The sequence below is a fragment of the Somniosus microcephalus genome, chromosome 11, assembly GCF_052327205.1.
Source record: "Somniosus microcephalus isolate GS21.2 chromosome 11, FLI_Smic_1.0, whole genome shotgun sequence".
In the NCBI taxonomy this organism is placed as follows: domain Eukaryota; kingdom Metazoa; phylum Chordata; class Chondrichthyes; order Squaliformes; family Somniosidae; genus Somniosus; species Somniosus microcephalus.
Window position 1 is genome coordinate 194,426,023 of NC_140997.1, and position 19,658 is coordinate 194,445,680.

The following is a 19,658-nucleotide window of genomic DNA, read 5'->3' on the forward strand; positions in this document are numbered from 1 at the left end:
AATTGAAATCAGGAGACTGAAGCCATCTTATTTAGCTCCTGGCAATAACTCCTTACCCCTGTTCCTGACACAATCCCTCCTTGGCTGATCACTCTGGCTGAACCAGATGGTCCTTTTTGACCCTATACTGAGCTGTAAGCCCCGTGTCCTATTCATTACCAAAAATGCTTATTTCCACCTCTGTAAAATCACCCTTTCCACCCTTGCCTTACCTCCAGTGCCAGTGAAACCCTTATCACTGATTTTATTACCTCCAGATTCTAATTCCCTTTGTTGGCCTTGAGTTCCAACCCTGTCCTTACGAACCTCTATTTGCTCCCTGGTCCAGAATTTTTTTGAAATTTATTAGTTCCTGGGTTCGCACAGCTAGCATTTATTGCCCATCCCTAATTGTCCTTGAGAAGGTGGTGGTGAGCCGCCTTCTTGAGCCGCTGCAGTCTGTGTGGTGATTGTTTTTCGTAGTGGTTTGTTAAAACTGAGTGGCTTGCTGGGCCATTTCAGAGGGCAGTTAAGAGTCAACCACATTGCTGTGGGTTTGGAGTCACATATAGACTAGACCAGGTAAGGACAGCAGATTTCCTTCCCTAAAGGACATTAGTGAACCAGGTGGGTTTTTACGACAATCCGATAGTTTCATGGTTACCATTACTGATACTAGCTTTTTATTCCAGATTTATTCAATTGACTGGATTTAAATTCCCCAGCTGCCGTGGTGGGATTTGAACTCGCGTCTCTGGATCATTAGTCCAGGCTATGAATTCAAATTGTCATTCTTCTTTACAAATCCCTCCATGGCCTCGTCCCACCTGTACCATCCTGCCTCCTCCAGATCCATGACTGTTGGTCCTCTAACGCTGGCTGTCTCGGCTTCGCGCCTTCTTCCGCTTCACCATCTATGGCAGAGCATTCAGCCATTTCACCGTTCTCTGGAACTCCCTACCTAACCGCCCCCCTTCCCCCTTCCTTGCTACTTCTCTCTCGTCTCTTCTAACTCTCCCTCCATTGCTGGGCTTCCACATCACCTCTATGAAGCACTCTGGGACCTTTACTACATTAAAGACGTATATAAATATACAAAGTTGTTGTAGATCCTAGGAATCCAGTCCAGAACATTGGAACAGGTAAATGCACACAGGCATGCGATTCTGCCGCTGATTCCATCGTTTTCCCAAAATGTAAGAGAAAATAGAAAATTCAGGATGTGACAAACTGCTGCAGTGAAGCGGACCACACACTGGCTGGGTCAGCAGAGCAATCTGCTTTAGAAAAGAAATGCTGGGGCCTTAAGAGTTGATAATCTCACTGCTCTTCCCTGTTTTAAATGTTTTTGAAAGACTTTTGTATCTGTAAATCACTTCGAACGGTCTGGGAGAGTTTGCACTGCTTATCAGTGCATCATTGTGGGTTTATCTGGAGGAACCTGTACTGGTGTATGGGGGATGTTTTGTTTATACACAAGAACCAGCCCTGAACCGGGTCAGCATTTGATGAATTTGGAAAAGCGCTGACCGGAGAGTTAAAGAGATGTTATTTACGCCGTTGTAACCTTTTAGGATCTTCCTGGGATCATTTGTCAGACTTCCAGTGGAGGCACTTTACGAATATGAATCAAGTTTTCGTTCGAGCTTTTCCGGAAAAGCTGTGCTCGCTGCGCTGGGCCACTTCCACAGGCAATGGGCGGAGCTAGAGCTTGGCTCCGGGAAATGGGGAGGGAAACCAATCGGGAGGCGCGGGCTGTCCTGCAGGGTTGGAAGCAGGAAAGCTGCTTCCAGCACGGCGGTCGCTTCGAGTCGAGGACGAACGTAAAGTTTGACTTCTTGTCGGAAGTTTGGTGCATGGCCACATAGAGCCGAGCGGTCAAGGTGCAGGAAGAGCGGAGCCGGGGTTGCTGAAATCTTCTGGCTGTTCTCCAAGCCGCGGAGGGACGCTCTCTCTGACCATCACATGCAAACAGCAAACTCGAAGCATGACGTTGCCAGGTAGTTTAATTCTTTCAGGTTCAATTACACTGAGTGAAATGCAATTGAGCGAGTGTAGCTGATTCCTCCCAGTTAGTGCTGAGGGCAAACCCGTTAGGATTGAGCGTGAACATGTTGCCTTGAACAACGAGTTTGTTGGATTCTTGCTGATGTTGGGCGGGCTGCTCTTGTAACGATGTGTTTGTGTCATTGCCCTTAGAGCCAGGACTCCGCTGCACGCCAGCCTGTATCATATGACTCGCCGAGACTGGGGGCTGCCTTCATCGCGGGCAATATTTTCAAATCGTGGCTGAACAGAGCGCGTTCATACTGGACCAGGGATGGTCCCCAGTGTAACTCAGCCACTTGGCTGATTGTACCTGGAGCGGGGGGCATGTTCTCTGTTACTGTCCATCTGGCATTAGATGCCGCTGTGACTGGGAAACCCAGAATCGGAAGTAGTTTACTCGACCAGTATGTACTTATCTCAAAGTGGAACTTTAGCAAACTGTGCACATGATCATTTTCAGTCTCGGGGCTGTCATCCCGAAATAGAAGGTTCTCTTTCTCTGTGCTTTAAAGGAACCACGTTTTGTGTTAATCATCAATATTTGGTGTGATGACTCTCAAATGTTTGTTTCCACGCCTCAATTAACTCAGAATGAGAAGTTCACAGAAGGGGTAGAACTAGTGACACTTTAACCGAGAAGCAAACTGTAATGTGTATCGAGGGTACAGTCTGGGGCAATGGAAGTAAATCTGTCGAGGCTGACCTACATTGGCTTGCAATAGATCCACAATTTATGTAAAAGGAAGCATTCTGTTTATTGCACATTAAAGTTGCCTTATTTTAGTCACTTTTGAGTAAAAATCATCATCTTCTTAGGCAGTCCCTCGGAACCAAGGATGACTTGCTTCCACATTAAAAATGAGTTCTCAGGTGACCGATGAGTCCAATGCGGGACCTACAGTCTCTGTCACAGGTGGGGCAGACGGTGGTTGAAGGGGCGGGTGGGGTGCTTGGGTTGACGTGCGCTGCCTGCGCTTGGCTTCCGCTTGCTCCTGGCGAAGAGACTCAAGGTGTTCGGCACCTTCCCGGATGCTTCTCCTCCACTTTGTGGGGTCTTGGGCCAGGGATTCCCAGGTGTCGATGGGGATGTTACACTTTTTCAAGGAGGCTTCGAGGGTGTCCTTGAAGCGTTTCCTCTGCCCACCTGGGGCTCTCTTGCCGTGCCGGAACTCCGAGTAGAGCGCTCGTTTTGGGAGTCTCGTATCAGGCATGCGGACAATGTGACCTGTCCATCGGAGCTGATCGAGTGTGGTCAAAGCTTCGATGCTGGGGATGTTGGCCTGAGCAAGAACACTGATGTTGGTGCACCTATCCTGCCAATGGATTTGCAGGATCTTGCGGAGGCAGCGTTGGTGGTACCTCGCCAGTGCTTTGAGGTGCCTGCTGTACATGGTCCATGTCTCTGAGGCATACAGCAGGGCGGGTATCACTGCTGCCCTGTAGACCATGAGCTTAGTGCCGGGTTTGAGGTCCTGGTCTTCAAACACTCTCTTCCTCAGGCGACTGAAGGCTGCACTGGCACACTTAGGTGTTGGACATCGTCGTTGACATCTGCCCTTGTTGACAGTAGGCTCCCAAGTTATTTAAAGTGGTCCACGTTGTCCAAGGCCTTGTCATGGATTTTGATAATCGGGGGGCAGTACTGTGTGGTGGGGGCATGTTGGTAGAGGACCTTTGTCTTACGGATGTTTAGTGTAAGGCCCATGCTCATACGCTTCGGTGAAGGTGTTGACGATGGTTTGGAGTTCGACCTCCGAGAGAGCGCAGACGCAAGCGTCATCTGCATACTGTAATTTGACGACAGAGGATGGGATGACCTTGGATCTGGACTGGAGGCGACGGAGGTTGAACGGTTTCCCGTTTGTTCTGTAAATTAGCTCCACTCCAGTGGGGAGCTTACTGAGGGTGAGATGGAGCATTGCAGCAAGGAAGATCGAGAAGAGCGTTGGTGCGATGACACAGCCTTGTTTGACCCCGGTTCGTACGTGAATTGGGTCTGTGGTGGAACCATTGGTCAGGATCACAGCTTGCATGTCGTCGTGAAGTAGGCGGAGGATGGTGACAAACTTTTGAGGGCAGCTGAATTTGAGGAGGACACTCCATAAAAATCACACACCCACTGGCACAACTTTGCACCTGAAGTGGGCAACATGGTAGTCAGGCAGATACTGCAGACAGTGAAACCAGTGTTTTCATTTTTATAGTCCTTAAGCCTCTGAGTCAGAAGGTTGTGGGTTCAAGTCCCACTCCAGGGACTTGAGCACAAAAATCTAGGCTGACACTCCAGTGCAGTGCTGAGGGAGTACTGCACAGTCGGAGGTGCCGCCTTTTGAAAGAGACGTTAAACTGAGGCCGTGTCTGCGCGCTCAGGTGGACGTAAAAGATCCCATGGCATTATTTCGAAGAAGAGCAGGGGAGTTATCCCCGATGTCCTGGCCAATATTTATGCCTCAACCAACATCATCTGGTCATTATCCCATTGCTGTATTTGGGAGCTTGCTGTGAACAAATTGGCTGCCGTGTTTCTTAATTTAAAACAGTGACTATACTTCAAAAAGCACTTCATTGACTGTAAAGCGCTTTGGGACGTCCGGTGGTTGCGAAAGGCGCTATATAAATGCAAATCTTTTCTTTTTTAAGTTACACTATCATATTAGGTAAACTGATCATAAGGAAAGTGGCATCTGCTTATGGGGCAAAACTACATTCCCCAGCTTGAATCATCAAGAAAATGAATTGTGCAGGAGAAACAAATTAAGCTGCAAGAATCTGTTAAAGTTAAAAATCTTTAATTTAAGAATGGAAGGGTGTTTCTTAAAATGAGAATTAATAGATATAAACAAAAGTCACTGGGAGTGTTGGATGATAGCAATTGAGCAGGCCTGTGTGCTATTCGTTTGAGTCTGCTCAATGGATAAATATAATATCCAATAATTCAGTGTTGTGTAATTCTAGTCCTCTATTTATGACACTACTGATATTGTTTCAGTTCAAAACAAATTATTTTTAATTAAAATTAAGCCCCAGAAAACAGAAGGAAGCTGAATAGTAATATCAAACAACATTGTGTCCAGCTTTTTTTTCCAAAATTATGAATTTTGATTAAAAAATAAATTGTTATATTGAATGTTCTAATATTGGGTTTTCTTTAAAATAGTGTGTCAGTGACTCTGAATAAGTGTACTGCAGTACCACTTATTATGCCTGGCTGGAGGCAAAGCTGATGTGTTGGTCTTGGCAAAATTCAATAGTATAACAAATCAAGTTTTGACCAAGGCGTTCCTATTAAACAATAGCTGAGCATAAACTCTCATTTCCTGGGATTGTCAGGGAAATCCTTGCAGTAGCTGTCAGTTTTATATTTTTGGAATTTGTTTTTTTTAGAAAGATTCTTCCTGGCACATTTTTAATTTGTGGAATATACCTGTAGTCAGTGATGAAACCGCCAGGTGTTTCGCTCAGGGATTTAATATCCTGGCATGTGTAGTTTGGGATTAAAATTCTCCAGTGCTTAATCTGAGAAATGCCTCTTTTTTTCTTCTACAACAACAAGTTGCACTTGTGTAGGTGCTCCTTGTGTTAAAGAAAATGCCTTTTGAGTACTTAACAAGGTGGAAATCTGGACCCTGAGCAGAAAATGAGTAATACTTAGTTGGGGGAAGGGAGAGATGGAAGGCATGGCCAAAGAGAAGGGATTGTAGGAGGCTTCTGAAGATATGGAGGGGCCAGCAAGAAGAACTGGTTTAGGGAGAGGTTTCCAGAGGACAGTACTGTAGTAACTGAAGGATAGTCTCTGACGGCAGCACGGATCAAGCAGTAAATAGGATGTCGGCGGAATGAAGAGTGTGGGCAGGGAAGTATGGCTGGAGGAAAGTGTAGAGCAAGATCTTGGAGGAATTCAGAAGTGAGTACTTGGATCCTGAAGTCAATTCACTGGGCACAGAGAGCCAGTGGTGTTTGGCAAGGGGATTGGGGCTTGCATGCAGGACTTTGTATGGGAGAGGACAGGGTGCCTTGGAGTTCTCAAATAGCCGGAGTTTGTGAAGGGTGAAGGTAGAGAGGCTAGCTAGAGTGATGATATAGTTTATTAGGGTTTCGGCAACAGTGGGAAGTGGTAGATGCATAAGCAATACTGTTTTTGGAAGTGGCATTTGACAGGATATGGTTTAAAAAGCTTAGCTTTGGGTCAAAATGGATGCTGAGTTTGTGCCTCTCTGAATTTAGCTTGGTCACTTTTACTGATATCAGCTTTTTATTCCAGTTTTTGTTTTACTGAAGTCAAATTCTCAAAATGCCATGGTGGGATTTGAACTCTCTGGATTACTTGTCCAGTAACCTTTACCCACCAAGATAACAAATGTGATTAAAATGCAAAATTTCAATGTAAAATATTTCTCCCTCAGTAATATAAGGGACCAGAATTATTTGGAAAATGGAAGTGTGGAATAGGAAGTAATTGTTTAGACTGTTTGAAGCATTCCTCTTGCTTTTTCCCTGTGGGGAGATGACTGGCCTCTTATCTCGTTCAAAGGAATAGCTAAGATCATGAACATGTCCGTGTGGAAGATTAGAAGCGTTAATGCACAGGTTACAATGCCCTGTTTCCCACTCTTTTTTTCCCCCCCCATAAAAAGAAAATGCCATTTTCCCTGGATTTTATTCAGAAGTGTACTAAGGGAAGTAGAGCCACAGTTCTCACATTGGTAAAACCTACTGTTACTGTACCTGATTATTTTTATAATACTGCTCCTTGGGATTTGGAATAGCTTTCAAATTTCTCTCTCAAGGTCCAGTACAATCTCAGACTTACTTTTGTACAGTTTGCTGGTGCCTGCCACCAGACTGGCCTATAACAGTAAGCTGCTTTGGATTAACCTCCCATAGCTCTGCAGTTATATAGCACAGTAGTTTAATCTGTATCTGAAATGTAAAGATAGTTTAATTTTTCAGATGGAAGCCTTCATAAGAACTCACTCCTATATTTTAAATGATTTTTATAAGTTTACATGCAGCTACTTAATTTGTGAAACCTATTGTATGTCGATCTGCAAATAGTGTCATGAAATCTTTTCACACCCACATGAAAAGGTAGACAAGACTTCAGTTTAATGTTTTATCTGAAAGGCAGCACTTCCAATAATGACTGGGGCTTGAACCCATAACCTCCTCACTCTCGAGTGAAGTGTTGGACCATCAACTGGGGCAACTGACACTGCTGGCACCAGTGTGTACTTAAGGATTGAGCCAATTTGTTTGGTCTTGGTCCCTGAGGCTTGGTTGGGTTGGGGAGGGGGCTTTGTTGTCTCTTTGCTTGGGATCAGTTACTTGATTTCAGACAGAGTACTTGTTGATTTAATTCCCGCTCCTATGTTGGTCTCCTCTCTCCTGGGAGAAGGCTTATATGTGCACAGTGGTTGTTGTGCAATGGAGTTTATGATGTTAATTATTATGTTACCCTCTGGGACTAGGTGATGTGTGCACAGAAAGAAAATAAAAATTATTTACAGATCCAGTATAACTGTCTAGAACTTATGAATTTTGTTTTTGCAAAGCCAGAACTTGAAATAAGAGAGTCTGGTATAACAGTTCCAGACTCTGACTAACCTCGGTATCAGAGAACCTTGAAATGAAGGCCTGTGGTGCATAAATAAAACTTTTCAAGAAGCTTTTTTTTTAATGAACCATGTATGAATACAGTACTCAGTTACACTTAAAACTGCAATTTTACATTTGTGTTGAATATACTCTCGGAAGTACCCTCACTCCTTCCAAAAAGTACAATCATGTTTGAGGATGTGGAGATATTTGAAAATTTGTGTGAGTAACTGCTTGAAAATGTTTCGTTATAATTTTGCCTGGAACTGCGTGGCTGAAGATTTAAGTCAGCATTTTGGTCGATAGGCCATTGTGTTCCTCTGACACAGGATCTTGGTTACAAATGAGAGAGACTAACACGTGGAATTTTAAATTGATGTCTCAATATCTGGATTTTAAAAAATGACAGTCTAGCTTTAGGGGAAGATGTACGTATTAAGCCCATTTCAATCTCTTTGAATCTTTAGAGCTCCGTAGCTTTAATAGCGCTGGAACAAAACAAAATCAGCATTGAAAGGTAACACTTAGAATTACAAAGAGAGTTTTCTCCTGAGGATTTGAGCAAATGTTGCCGTGTGCAGCAAGTGCCCCAAATAAGCTCCCTTGCTGTGTTTCAAGCTGCTTGCTTACAATGGAAGTGCTGCTTTTGGTTTTTGTCTTGCTCTTATCATTGGGTGGGGAGTGTATGAGTCATCCATACACAAGAGTTCGGAAGCAAGGACTGAAGAGAACAACTGCTACAGTTAGCAACGTATAAAGGCAGTTTCACTCCTTGGTTTGAAATTAGAATCCAAGTTTTTTTTATTCATAAAAATGAGGAGCAATAGAGGCATTAAACCTTGTACAGGAAAGTCACTGCCTCCGAACTAATAACCATATTAGCCTGGGATTGCTGACCCTAAATACAACATCCCATTCTTGTGCAGATTGGCTAATTTGGCATCGATCGTATGCATTTATTAACTAAATTGGTTTGGCAGAGGGAAAATAGAAAAATCAGCTATGGTTCATGTTCCTGATCACTGTTCCCTAATCCCTGCTCAAAGTACCTGTGTGTGTTCAAGACCGAGATCGATAGATCTTTGGATACTAAGGGAATTAATGGATATGGGGATAGCGCGGGAAGGTGGAGTTGAGCTAGAAGATCAGCCATGATCTTATTGAATGGTGGAGCAGGCTCAAGGGGCCGTATGGCCTACTCCAGCTCCTATTTCTTTGTGTGTGTATATGGATAAGGTTGAGTTTTGCTGTAATATCAATCGTCCCCTTCCCCCCCCTCCAAATTCAATCAATGTGCAGGCTCACCGTGGTTGTGATCTCTGGTTAGACGTATTCCTGGAGATTTCCTCATGTGACATTTGCCTGCTGTTTGCAAAAGTTATTGCACTTGCCTCAGCCGAGACTGAGACCTAAAAAGCTCAGAGCCGCATTCGGAATTCTTGAGGCCCTGGGCACCAAGAACGTTTGGGACCCCTCTGCACCCTGCACACATTCCCCTCTGGTCCATTGAAACACAAACCTGGACTAAAATGCATGAAGAAATAGGCCCCTGGAATCTTTACACAGTGCATTAATAATAAAGCAAATCAGCAGTAGTAGAAGAGCTAGGAAGATTGACCCTGGGCATGGTTGAAGAGACAGGTTTCGAAGTTGGGGAGAGATAGCCAGGCTGAGTGGTTTGGGGAGAAAGTACATTTTTTTAAAAATGAGTTAAAATCATTTCAAAAGTAACTAATTTCTGGTGTAGTTCTAATACAGTGCTGCTAAACTACCTGGCTCCATTTTTGTTTTTAGTAAACCTCTTCCAGCGGGAAAGACTTAATTTGCTGTGCTCCACCTCCTTGTTCTGTAGACCATCATCAGGTGACGATCAGCTCCTGAATGACACTCCACAGATTGTCGCTTTCGGCCTTTAGCTTCTCTCAAGCCGCCATGTTCGTGGAGCAGGGTGGGTGGGAATTGTAGTTCGGCGACTCAAAGCAAAATACTGCGGATGCTGGAAATCTGAAATAAAACAGAAAATGCTGGAGATACTCAGCGGGTCAGGCAGCATCTGTGGAGGGGGAAACAGAGTTATGTTATAGGTCTGAAATAAAAACAGAAAATGCTGGAAATACTCAGCGGGTCAGGCAGCATCTGTGGAGAGAGAAACAGAGTTAACGTTTCAGGTCGATGACCCTTCGTCAGACAGGTTACAGGTTGATCGCCTTTCATCAGAACTGGAAGAAGTTAGAGATGTAACAGTTTATAAACAATACAGAGCAAGGGAAAATGGTGGGGGGAAGGAAAGAACAGAAGGAAAGGTCTATGATAGGGTGGAGGGCAGGAATGATTAAATGTCAAAAGAGATGATGTCAAAAGAACTACAACTCCCAGGATACAGGAGGGTCAGTTATCACCATTGCAACCACTAGAGACCTCACATGCGTGACTCGGAAATTCCATTTCCCTATTTTCCCCGGATTGCTCTAGCAGTGCCTAAGTGATCAATATTGCATTCCTTGTGACTCTTGGACAATCTGGGAGAGTTGGCAACCCTAAGGCTCACAAGTGGAGAATTACTGTTTGGGCAAAGTATGGGAGGGCTCCGTCACATTTGGAACTGAACCCATAAAGAGGGAGGAGACCTTTAGGAGAAATGATTAAGCTGAGAAAATTGCTGGGAGAAACTTTTTTGAATTTGATGATTGGTTTATTTAATTAGGTAAACTGCATTTGTAAACTCTCAGTGGAATGACACCACATCTGTGCTTCAGCCTGATTATGTTTACTACACTGATGTGTCAACAAGGTGCAGCTACTGGTAAAAATAACCAGGGGATTGCTGAAGGAGCTTGTGAGAAGCCATTGTGGCTTTAAAATGAGCAATTGAATGACTAATCGTATTTTGTTGGTTCTTCAATGACTGAAGCAGTGTTCTTCCAGTAAACTGAAACGAGGAAGCTACAATTTCTGTTTCGCCAGATTCATCACAACAAAATCAGGAATTAACCTTTTTGGTTGAACTTGAACATGATTCGATTTGAAATCAGTAATTTCTGGCTTGCCAATGTGTAAATTCTGATCACAAACACTGAACCATTCTGCTGTCATTATTTTGTTGGCTGTGCATGTTGCATGATAAAGAATTCTGGTAGAAAATGCAAGTAGCTTGAGTATATGTTACTATAAAGGTGTTCTAAGTGCAACCTTTTGAGATTGACCAATAGCCCTCCTCCTCCTCCTCCTCCACACAGGCGCACAGCTGTGTTAGGATTCTCCACTGTTATCTCTCATTGCCTATTCATTTGACATTTGAGATGATATGAGGATACTGATGTTACCTGTTGCTATAGTAACAGTTTAGTCTATTCAATGCTGTCCCCTTTAGTGAGTTGGTTTGCTCAATAACACTGTGAGACTCTTAGCCCTGCTTTTAGAACGTAAAATAACTAACATTTTTGAAATTCTACAGGTCTGTTTTACTTTGTCGCTCAGTCATCTTCAAAAATGGATTGATTAATGGAGTTGGAGTTCTCCACTAACTTGAGATGGTCCATAGAGTAACCTGCTTGACAATCCCTGAAACTCGCCCATAGTCACTCTGTCCTAGTGAATCCAGCATTGTTATCCTAGATCTAACAGGCCACCCCATCTCTATTGGAACGCAGCAAATCTTGTCATTTTAGATCATTGGTATGGCTTTTTGCCTTATTGAGGGTGGGGGAACAGGGAGAAGAGGAGAGGAAGTGTATTTAATGTCTTCCTTCCCTTATGCTGGGCAAGAACAATACCTGCATGTTATGCCACCGCCCCTTCATCACACACGGATGATATCCTGAACTCATCATGTTGAAATAACTAGATAAACTCCCGTACTCAAAACATTACCCTTCTCTAAGTATTAATGCCCCAAAGTGCAACCAGCACTGTCCAAGATATTTTTTTTACCCGTTTGTAAATACAGGGAGTGATGAAATTGAGGAAGATACTTAGTTATGGTGCACCTTGTTGTAAACCTAGTGAGAGCAACCAGAAAGTGCAGGGATAAAGAAAGGATTGGATTTATTTTTCTATGTGCTTGGTAGAAGATTTCACAGAGTTACTGAACTGCTCCAGGATAACAGTTTCTTTTGACTGACTTTATTACAATTAAAACCTCTGCTAGAGAGTGTAAAGGAACCTTCCCTATGTGGTCAGAATTTTAAAATGCTATTTGCTAATGGTGAATTCGCTCTCAGAAGAATAATAATTGCATTTTCAGCATCTTGCCAGCCAGTTAGTGATGCGATCTCGCCTGGAAAGTGGATATGTAATTAGAATTACCCCAGATATTGTTGCGGAGCCAAAGGAGGCCTATTGTAAAATGCCATTATCTTGGCTCTGGTCGCACTCTCGCCTCCGAGTCAGAAAGTCTTGGATTCAAGCCCCACCCCAGAGATTTGAGCTCATAATCTAGGCCGACACTTCAGTGGATAACTGAGGGAGCGCTGCATTGTTAAACCAAAGCCCTGTCTGCTTTCTGAGATAGACATAAATGATCCCATGTCACTTTTCAAAGAAGAACAGGGGAGTTCTTTTGGTGTCCTAGCCGATATTTATTCCTCAACATCACAAAACAGATTATGTGGTTATTAATCTCACTGCAGTTTGTGGGACCTTGCTGTGCACAAAAGTGGCTGCTACATTTCCCTACATTACAACAGTGATTACACTTCAAAGATATTTCATTGGCTGTGAAGTGCTTTGGGATGTCTTGGAAGTTGTGAAAGGCGCTATATAAATGCAACCTCGTTCTTTTAAATAATTTAGACTTTTAATGATGGTGTGGAGAGTTGGCATGCTGTCAATTAGCTCTCGTACCCGTGTTCAAATCTAGACAGATGAGATGAAAGTTTTCTGTCGGTGGAAGTAATTCTAAGTGAAATGAATTCAGGCAATCCAAGTGACTTCCTCACCTGGAATCCGGCACAGACTTCCCACCAGAAAGTTACAGATATTTAATTTTAGATTGGCCTCCCAATTTTCTTATCCCGACTTGCAGTTCCCAGGATGGATTTATTGCTCGCTGTACTTCAGAGAACCCCGAGCAGCAACGTTTTGCCAAACAGTCTGGTGATACTCTAGTTAGTGGCTTTTTAAAATTTCATTCCTGGATATAAAGTTTAAAAGAAAACAACTGTTGAATAATGCAGTTGGAAAATAGATAATATACAGCTTATAAGGTTGGTGCTGGGAGTCCACAGGATGGGCCCATTGCCGAGCTAACATGATGACTTGGTTAGGTATATAAGTGTGCCTCACCTGTCAAAAAGGTCACCATCTATCACTGATTATAATTCACAACCAAGGGAAGGATTGCAAAGGGCGGTTTTTCTCCAGATTAAATACGGAATTGGCGTACTGACATATGGTACCCTAAAGGAAATGAACAGCCTTTGTGAATCTGCCAGTAGAAGTGAGATAGGACACCATTCCATCATCCATACTGTGTACCACATTGAGCTCCCACTATGCTTCTGGCGTACGATGCAAGGGAAGAGAAGTAGCCATGTGGAATATCTCTCCTTAAATATGTCTACACAGGGCTCCAGTCAACCGTCTGTGTATTTCAGGGGTTAAATTCAGTGTAGCTTCTGTGATTTGATCTGGTTACAAAATAAATGTCGCACCTAGTAAAGTATCATATTAAAAGACCTAGTGAGCATGCCTTAGATTTTTGTTGCAACCTACTGAATGTGTGAGTTAGATGTACGGGTTGGTTTTGAAAGTTATTTTTTCAGATGAAGGATCACGTGGACCACAGTATCTCTACAATGTTATGTCAAATCAGTGAACAGAATGTTTGAAATCCTTTTATGAACGCAGAATTTAGTACAGATGATTAAACAACAGGATGTTATTTGTGGAACAGCCTGTGTAGGACTGTACCTTATTACAATTTGTGCTAAAAATATTTGAACAAAACTGAAAAATGCCTATCTCTATTAATTGCGACATGATTTAACAAAAACCAATGTCTGCCACCCACCCACAATGAGGCAATGTGCAGGTGACTGTGCCACGATGAGTTTGATCTTTTTCCCATTGGGAACAGGCTCTGTCGCTCTACTTTCACTGTGTATTTCTATAGGCCCTTAATTTGGTGCAATTAAATCATTTCTAAAGTGTGTGGATAGAACTGTATGAATTGCAGATGTAAATTATCGTGGCCCAGAAATTCGGGTCGGGGGCTTCCCGCGGGTGCAAGCCCCCGACCTGCACTTACCTAGCGCACCGGCCGTTGAGCTGTGGGCCCGCGTGGGATTCCGATCCGGGGCCTGGTCCAGCTGCTGGCGCGCAGTGCTTGCGTATCCCAGGGGCGCAGTTAGTTCGATGCGTCCCCTGGGATCACATGGGCCATGGAGAGCCAATGGTAGCAAGGCATGCTTCATTCATAAGTTTGACAGGAAGACCTGTCAAACCTATAAATACTATAAGCCCCAAAACATCACTAAAACTTCAAATAATTTTTTTTTTAAAAATCAAATTTTTAAAATAACCATAAATTACATGAAATAACTATTTTAAACAATAATTAAAATTTTTGAAAAAATTAATTACATTTTCTAACAGGGCTAAAAATAAACTTACCTTTATTTAAAGTATTTAAAAATAATAAACCTGTGGAAAAATGTTTTAATTTTAATTAATTCACCACTTACCTTGTTAAAAGCAGGCCTTGCGCCTGCTTTTTAAAAGTGTAACTGCTGGAGACTTACCCTCCCGGAGAAACCTGCAAAAAAAAACGTAAGTTCGATGCGCACGCGCTGCCTCTCCGGCGCACGCGTTCCACCTCTGAACCCCTTCTTTCAGAGGAATGGAAGTGCCGGTTTCCCGCGCATGCGCAGTGCATGCACAAAACCGACACTTTCGTTGGGCCTACGGGTGAGTACCCCGTGCGTACTCACGCGTTGGGACCCGAATTTCTGGCCCCGTATCCTTGTATCACACAAGCACTAGAAGTAAAAAAAAATTAAAACCATGGTATGTTAAGGCAGCACAGCAGGTTTGCTGTGTGCTGGCAAATTTATGCACTGCTGCTGTTTTTTGGCACTGAATTCTTTTGACAGTACATTGCATGTTTGTTACCACTAAATTGCGGTTAAAGTAAGCCCAAATCTTCCAGAACATGATTTCAGCCCTTAAACAATGTGTCCCCACGCTGCTGTTCTTTAACTGAGTTTCTAATGTTGCTTCTATGCCACTGATTCCTCACGTTGCTGTACACCTCCTATACAGGGGACAGCAGAACAGGTTTGAACCACTGTTTCTCTTTGTGGGGGCAGGTTGCCAATTTTCTCCTGTCCTTGAAGGCATTAAGCTTTTTGCTTGGGCTGAGCTCCACAGTGGGGGAATAATGAGAAAATGTTCCTGTTCTTTGCTTTACTCTGTCTGTTATGTAGGTATTGGTTAAATGTGTATCTTGTCTAAGTGGCCATTATTCATATGTCAGCTTTGATGGTGAGTTTTGGCAGGCTATTCAAATGTAAGGGGCATCACAGGTGGTCATGTGCTCTCTTCCTCCAACGTCCCACATGTGTGTACTTCCAGCGGAGGTCATTGGATAGCAATCAAAAGTAGGAAGCCTGTGCTTTCCCTCCCTAACTCATAGACAATGAAACCAATTGTGGGTCCCCTACCACTAACTCAGCACAAATCATGGATGGAAGCTGGGATCTCCCTGGCCTATATGGTTCAGCTACACCCTGGACTGGATAAACATGCTGAGCCATCCAGTGGCCTCAACGGGGAACTTTTAAGCTCAACACTAAAATACTAAAGGTAAAAAGGATCTTTTTTATTTCAAAACTTTTTTTCCTCTGTCTTTAACCACTGGTACTAATTAGCTTTCTCCCTGCTGCCCTGAAAGTACTGGTTCTTGCTGGGTTCCCAGCAATAAGTACAAGTGAGGGAGGCCTCTCTGTCTATCTAGTTCACCCTTCCATAGAAACCTCTGGCCCCACCATTATTATATCTAATGCCTCTTGAATGATTCCAAAGATTTTGCCTCCACTACCCTATCCTACCAAGAAGACCATTCCTTTTCAGAATGACCAATAATCTTTGTATGAAAAAAGTGTTTCCTGACAGCGGATCTGAACTTAACTAAACTGGTTTTTGTCTGTGTCCCCTTCTCCCACAGTCGTAATTTAATAGTATCTTGTACATCTGTAAAACGTCTTCTATGAATCATCTTTCAAGGTTGAAGAGTCCAAGCTTTTCTAACCTTTCTTCATAATTTAGTCCTCTGACACTGTTCCTTTTCTGCACCACTTCCCAGACTTGGATGTTTCCCTTGTGTTTTTGTGACCAGAAATAAGCATGGTATTCAAGGTGTGACTGGCCTCAGGTTTGTACTCTGATTTAACAATATCGCTCCGCACTCTCTTTCTTTGCTTTGTTAATTGTTGCTCTGCAATGATGGGATATGATGTGTAGGATGTATGATCACTCCCAAATCAGCCTCTCCACTAGCTGGTTGCCACCATTTGTTGTATACGTGTACATTAGAAACAGTAAGAGCCCAAGCAGTGATTCCTGGAACACTCCACCTAGTGCATTCCCTTGCCTGACATCATTCTCCCAACTAACACATGCTGATTTAGCCAATTCCTTATCCACCTCTAAATTTTTCCTAGGTACCTACGAAAGAAAGATCAATTACTTTAAGTCCATGTAACAGTCTTTCATGTGGGACTTTATTGAAGAATTGTGGTTCCACAGGTACCAGCAGCCCATTGGTACCTTCCATAAGCAACTGCCCCCCACCATGTGTGAGCCTGCATAACAAGCACCGGCATTGACTGTGGAGAGCATCACAATAAGGCTGGCCTTTTCTCACCTAATACATGCGCGCACACACAATCTGTCTAATGTTTTACTCAATCCCAGGAATGCTGAGTCCAGTTGGAGTGGCCCAATGGCCGACCCATCTAAGATCTGTTAACTAGCCATTTTGTGTTGTTTAAACTTGGGTTCTCCTGGTGTGTATGGCTTATGACTACATTGGACGGTGTCTTTACTCACTAGGCCATTGGGACAGCATGGCTTCAAATAGTTAATAACTGATTGTACACAAATGTGTTTGAAATTACTTCATGTGTTTGTTACAATCTCGCTAATCTGAATTAAGCCTTGTCCGTTCTTTAATGTGTGAAAGCCTGCTTTAAAATCTTAAGAGTTGTTTGACTTTAATGATTGCAAGCAATATTTGGAACAGAAGGTATTTGTTCTTTTGCGATATTACCACCGAAAATCTGTTTTGGAAGCCACGCAATTACATCAATAATTACCTATTGATAGCTTTCGCATTAATAGACCTGAGTGATTTAACAGCTTTGTATTTTATCAGAAATGCAGACTGTTCAATGTTTAGTTTGGGAAATGATTTGCAAATAAGCTATTTATCGACCTAAACAATGTTAGTTCTGTATTGTTATCTGGGAATGGTTCATCTGTGTTACAACTTTCAATGTAGTACAGTTTCAGTTGTGTAAGGTGTTCTGTATTTATTAGTGGGTTCTGGTCATGCACAATGGAGCATAATAGGAACTGGCTCCAGCAGGTTCAGGGTGACTCATGCTACAGAGCAACAAGAAAGGGCCGTTAATCATCAAGGGCATAACTTTGGTCTGAACAATGCCGGATTATTACCGGTTTAGTAAATGGCTTCTTTTTACATTGCGGGGTATGCATGAGATTTTATCAAGCTCTGTCATCAGAGGGAATGATTTCAGAAGGGTTTGGGGACAGTTGCAAAAAATACTCCACATCCTATATACAGTACTAGTACCTCTAAAAATGCTTTAGTTCTGACATTATGAATTTGAGAAATATTTAGAAACATCAACAGCTATATAGAGGAATTCAGGCACTGTACCTGATGGTGCCATAGAGTAAAAATCCCACGGTGCGTTACCTCTCAAATAGTGGATATAATGCAGGGTTATTTCTTCTTATTGCCGTGATCCTCTATTCTGGTAAATAGGTTACAGCCAAAATAGAATTCAAACTAGCCCACTGTTAACTTTCATTGCTGTTGTTTGTAACAAAGACTAGGCCCATCTGCGTGTGGCACTTACCCCAGAAACAAATTGTAAATAATTATCTTATTTGATTTTGATGTTATACATTATCTCTGGAAAAAATGAACTCCAGAATTTTCACTTTGCTCTTGGGTATTCTATGAGTTTTGATTTGATGTGCCGGTTGAAATTGGGCAGAAGATCTAAACTCATCGACCTGGAACGTTAACTCTGTTTCTCTCTCCACAGATGCTGCCTGACCTGCTGAGTATTTCCAGCATTTTCTGTTTTTATTATAGAATATCTAAACTGGTGTGCAGCTCCTATTGTGTAGAGTAGGGACTCTAGTCAATCTGAGAAGTGAGGCAGATGTGCTTAACTACTTGTCGCTATACTAACTATTGTCTCAGGCCAGATAAAAAGAAAAAATCTACAAATGCTGGGTATCCAAAGTAAAAACAAAAATGTTTGAAATTCACAGCAGGTCGATCGGAATCTGGAAAAAAAGAAAAGACAAGTTAATAGTTCAGGTAAACAGTCCTGAGAACTGGGCACAGTCAATTCTGACTGAGTCTACATCCCCAAAAACACTATTTTTCGAAGTTGATGGTGAATGGTGTAATACTGTGTATTTCCAGCATTGTCTGTTGTAATTTTAGTGGCACAGGCCAGTGTTTTTCCCTTTTCTTTATGGGCAATAAAAAACATTAAAATTTCATGCAGAAAATTACATAAATGGATAAATAATAACTGTGAAACTTTGTAATTGTTGGTGCACCATTCAAGTGATAGTCTGGTAACCGTTAAGAGAGATGCCTGACCAGTTTGTGTCACGGGAGATATGGTCTTGCATTGTTTTACGATCGATGCTTTCAAATGAAAGTTTACTTTATTTAGATTCTATATCACTTTGACGCAATCCAGTGACTCTCTTTCCTCGTTGTAAACCATTAACCAGTTTTTTTTGTTTGGAAATCTATATTAAAGCGCATACAAGTATAGTCACGATGCTGTGTTTAATTAATGACTTCCATATTTACTCAGGTAGTAACAGGCATTGATGTGGTTTACGTTTGAGCCAAGGGCATTGACACCTTTTGATTACTAAATTCATTCATTGTAAAAATTCCTCAGAATTTATTGCTTTGTCAGTGTAAAAATGAGTTCAAATTTATTAAAGCGGTGACCGCTTTGCGGAACACCTCCGTTCAGTCCGTAAGGGGGACCCGGAGCTTCTGGTCACCTGTCATTTCAATTCACCATTCCATTCCCACTCAGACCTCACCGTCTGCGGCCTCTTGCATTGTTCCACGGAAGCTCACCGTAAACTCGAGGAACAGCACCTCATCTTCCGATTAGGCACTTTACAGCCTTCGGGAATCAGTATCGAGTTCAACAACTTCAGATCATAACCTCGGCCCCTATTATATTTTTATATTTTTTATCCACCCTTTTGGTTTGTGACTTTTCCTTTTTTTCTCTCTCCCACATGGCAGCTGTCTCTCACTCTGCCAGCGCATTTCACACTTCATTCAGAGCCATTGTCTGTTTCTTTACCTGTCCTATTACCATCTCGTCTCACCTTGAATATCTCTTAATGTCTCTTCTTTCATCCCCTCCCCCATTTCCCAGCCCCTAAACTGCCTTTTGTTTCATTTCCTGCCTTTTCTCTCAGTTCTGTAGAAGGGTTTCGACCCAAAACTTTGACTCTATTTCTCTCTCCACGGATGTTGCCTGGCCTGCTGAGTTTTTCCAGCATTTTCTGTTGTTATTTCAAATTTATTTTACTGGATTTAGGGATTTCTTGTTTTAAATCATGAGACTCTAGTTCTGGTTTTCTTCCCTCCGCCCCCTCCCCTTGCCTGGGTGCAAGTCAAGAGAGTATATCCAAAGGGTGTTCCACCTGAACCTGCCTGTATTTCCATAACCTACATTCCATGAATGGTGTTGAAATAGCCACGGTAGAAATCGAAGGAGACCCCAGAGTCT

General features: G+C 42.6%; 1 protein-coding gene across 2 annotated transcripts in view; it reads left to right on the forward strand.

Annotated features, from left to right (window-relative positions):
- Positions 1–1,724: 1,724 nt before the first annotated feature.
- arhgef3 (Rho guanine nucleotide exchange factor (GEF) 3) overlaps positions 1,725–19,658 on the forward strand; it is a 407,720-nt gene continuing 389,786 nt past the window's right edge. Inside the window, exon 1 of one of the 2 annotated variants that reach the window (XM_086001622.1) lies at positions 1,725–1,979. In XM_086001622.1, the coding sequence (XP_085857748.1) occupies positions 1,945–1,979 (35 nt within the window). In that variant the 5' untranslated portion in view covers positions 1,725–1,944. The remainder of the gene's footprint in view (positions 1,980–19,658) is intronic. The other variant, XM_086001619.1, reaches the window with a different exon arrangement.